The sequence below is a fragment of the Rhinolophus hipposideros genome (genome assembly GCF_964194185.1).
Source record: "Rhinolophus hipposideros genome assembly, chromosome: 8".
In the NCBI taxonomy this organism is placed as follows: Eukaryota; Metazoa; Chordata; class Mammalia; order Chiroptera; family Rhinolophidae; genus Rhinolophus; species Rhinolophus hipposideros.
This window is the reverse complement of record NC_138054.1, coordinates 49623402-49625714: the sequence shown is the minus strand read 5'-3', so window position 1 is coordinate 49625714 and position 2313 is coordinate 49623402. Positions and strand designations below refer to the sequence as shown.

Sequence of the window (2313 nt, the reverse complement as noted above, 5' to 3'; positions counted from 1 at the left end):
AAGGAAGGCCGGCGACGTGAGGGGGCGCGGCGTGGAGAAGCCGCCGGGGCCGGGAGAGGCAGCGAGCACCTAGTCCCGAGCGCCAGAGAAATCAGGAGTTTGCGGAGCGCGGCCGCGGGGGGCGGACCGCAGCGCCCGCCGCACGATGCCGGGCCGCTGAGTGTGAGCCACGCCGGGCGGGCCCCGAGCCACCGACCGCCCCTTCCCATCTCCCAGTACCACATCTTTCGGGGGCGCCCAAGCCCCTTTCCCCTGAGCTCGGCGGCAGCTCCCACCCCCCCCCCCATCGCCTGCTGCTCCTTCCCCGCCGCCGCCACCAACCCCGCGGAGGGATGACCCTCTCCGGCGGCGGCAGCGCTAGCGACATGTCCGGCCAGACGGTGCTGACGGCCGAGGACGTGGACATCGATGTGGTGGGCGAGGGCGACGACGGGCTGGAGGAGAAGGACAGCGACGCGGGCTGCGATAGCCCTTCGGGGCCGCCAGAGCTGCGCCTGGACGAGGCGGACGAGGTGACGCCGGCAGCACCCCAGCACGGGCAGCCTCAGCCGCCGCAGCAGCAGCCCCTGGCACTGCCCAAGGAGGCGGCCGGGGCCGGGGCCGGGCCAGGGGGGGAGGCGGGTGCGTCCGAGGCCGACGGCTGCAAGGGCGGCGTGGGCGGCGAGGAGGGCGGCGGGAGCGGCGGCGGGCCCGGGTCGGGCGGCGGTGCGGCGGGCGGCCTGGCCCCGAGCAAGCCCAAGAACAGCCTGGTGAAGCCGCCCTACTCGTACATCGCGCTCATCACCATGGCCATCCTGCAGAGCCCGCAGAAGAAACTGACCCTGAGCGGCATCTGCGAGTTCATCAGCAACCGCTTCCCCTACTACCGGGAGAAGTTCCCCGCCTGGCAGAACAGCATCCGCCACAACCTCTCGCTCAACGACTGTTTCGTCAAGATCCCCCGCGAGCCGGGCAACCCGGGAAAGGGCAACTACTGGACCCTGGACCCGCAGTCCGAGGACATGTTCGACAACGGCAGCTTCCTGCGGCGCCGGAAACGCTTCAAGCGCCACCAGCAGGAGCACCTGCGCGAGCAGACGGCGCTCATGATGCAGAGCTTCGGCGCCTACAGCCTGGCGGCGGCGGCGGGCGCCGCGGGGCCCTACGGCCGCCCCTACGGGCTTCACCCCGCGGCCGCAGCGGGCGCCTACTCGCACCCGGCGGCTGCGGCGGCGGCTGCCGCGGCGGCGGCGCTCCAGTACCCGTACGCGCTGCCGCCGGTGGCACCCGTGCTGCCGCCCGCCGTGCCGCTTCTGCCCTCGGGTGACCTGGGCCGCAAAGCGGCCGCCTTCGGCTCTCAGCTTGGCCCCGGCCTGCAGCTGCAGCTCAACAGCCTGGGCGCGGCCGCGGCCGCCGCGGGCACGGCGGGAGCTGCGGGCTCCACGGCGTCGCTCATCAAGTCTGAGCCGAGCGCGCGGCCGTCGTTCAGCATCGAGAACATCATTGGAGGGGGGCCCCCGGCGCCCGGGGGCTCCGCGGCGGGCGCTGGGAGCGCTGGGGTAACTGGGGGCACCGCGGGTGGCGGGAGCGGCGGCGCGGCGCAGTCTTTCCTGCGGCCGCCGGGTACCGTGCAATCAGCAGCGCTCATGGCCGCGCACCAGCCACTGTCGCTGAGCCGGACGACGGCCACCATCGCGCCCATTCTGAGCGTGCCGCTCTCTGGACAGTTCCTGCAGCCCGCAGCCTCGGCCGCCGCCGCCGCCGCCGCCGCCGCGCAAGCCAAGTGGCCCGCACAATAGGGACGCGCAGGTGGCGGGGACGCTGGGCTCGGCGGCCGCTGCGCTTCCTGGCTGGGCGCCCCGCCCCGGTCCCGGCCCCCCTGCCCAATCCCGGACTCTGCCTTTTCTCTCTGTCCTCCCCCCGACCCCTCAACACTGACCTCCGCGGCTTCCACCCTCTTGCGCACACCTAGGTTGGGAGCAAACTCTTACTGCGTGCCCGCCGGGAATAGCTTTCCGTACAGGTAAAACCGAAAACCTAATTTTCCAAAAATGTACCCTGACGGCGCCTGCTCGCAGTACCGTGGGGATGGGAGGGAAATTCTTTGTACATATTTGTATAAAAATTACTGAACTTTCCTTTTGGGGTTTTTATTTTTTTAAGAAAAAAACAAATTCAGTAGATTTAGAGCTCTGAACTTTCATTTTTTTTGAAGGTTCACTCTCCACAGTTTTATGTGAGAAATAAATGTATAGAGACGTTGGGAGATTTTAAATATAAAAAAAATTTTCAAAAGACGAGAAGTGTCATTCTATTATAAAAGTCTGTTTATAT

At 67.9% G+C, this 2313-nt stretch overlaps 1 protein-coding gene across 1 annotated transcript; it reads left to right on the top strand.

Annotated features, from left to right (window-relative positions):
* Window positions 1-332: 332 nt before the first annotated feature.
* FOXD3 (forkhead box D3) lies at window positions 333-1778 on the top strand (the record flags this gene model as incomplete). The annotated part of the gene is made up of 1 exon (XM_081056649.1): window positions 333-1778. The coding sequence occupies one exon, from the start codon at window positions 333-335 to the stop codon at window positions 1776-1778; it is 1446 nt and encodes a 481-aa protein (XP_080912775.1).
* Between the last annotated feature and the right edge of the window lie 535 nt (window positions 1779-2313).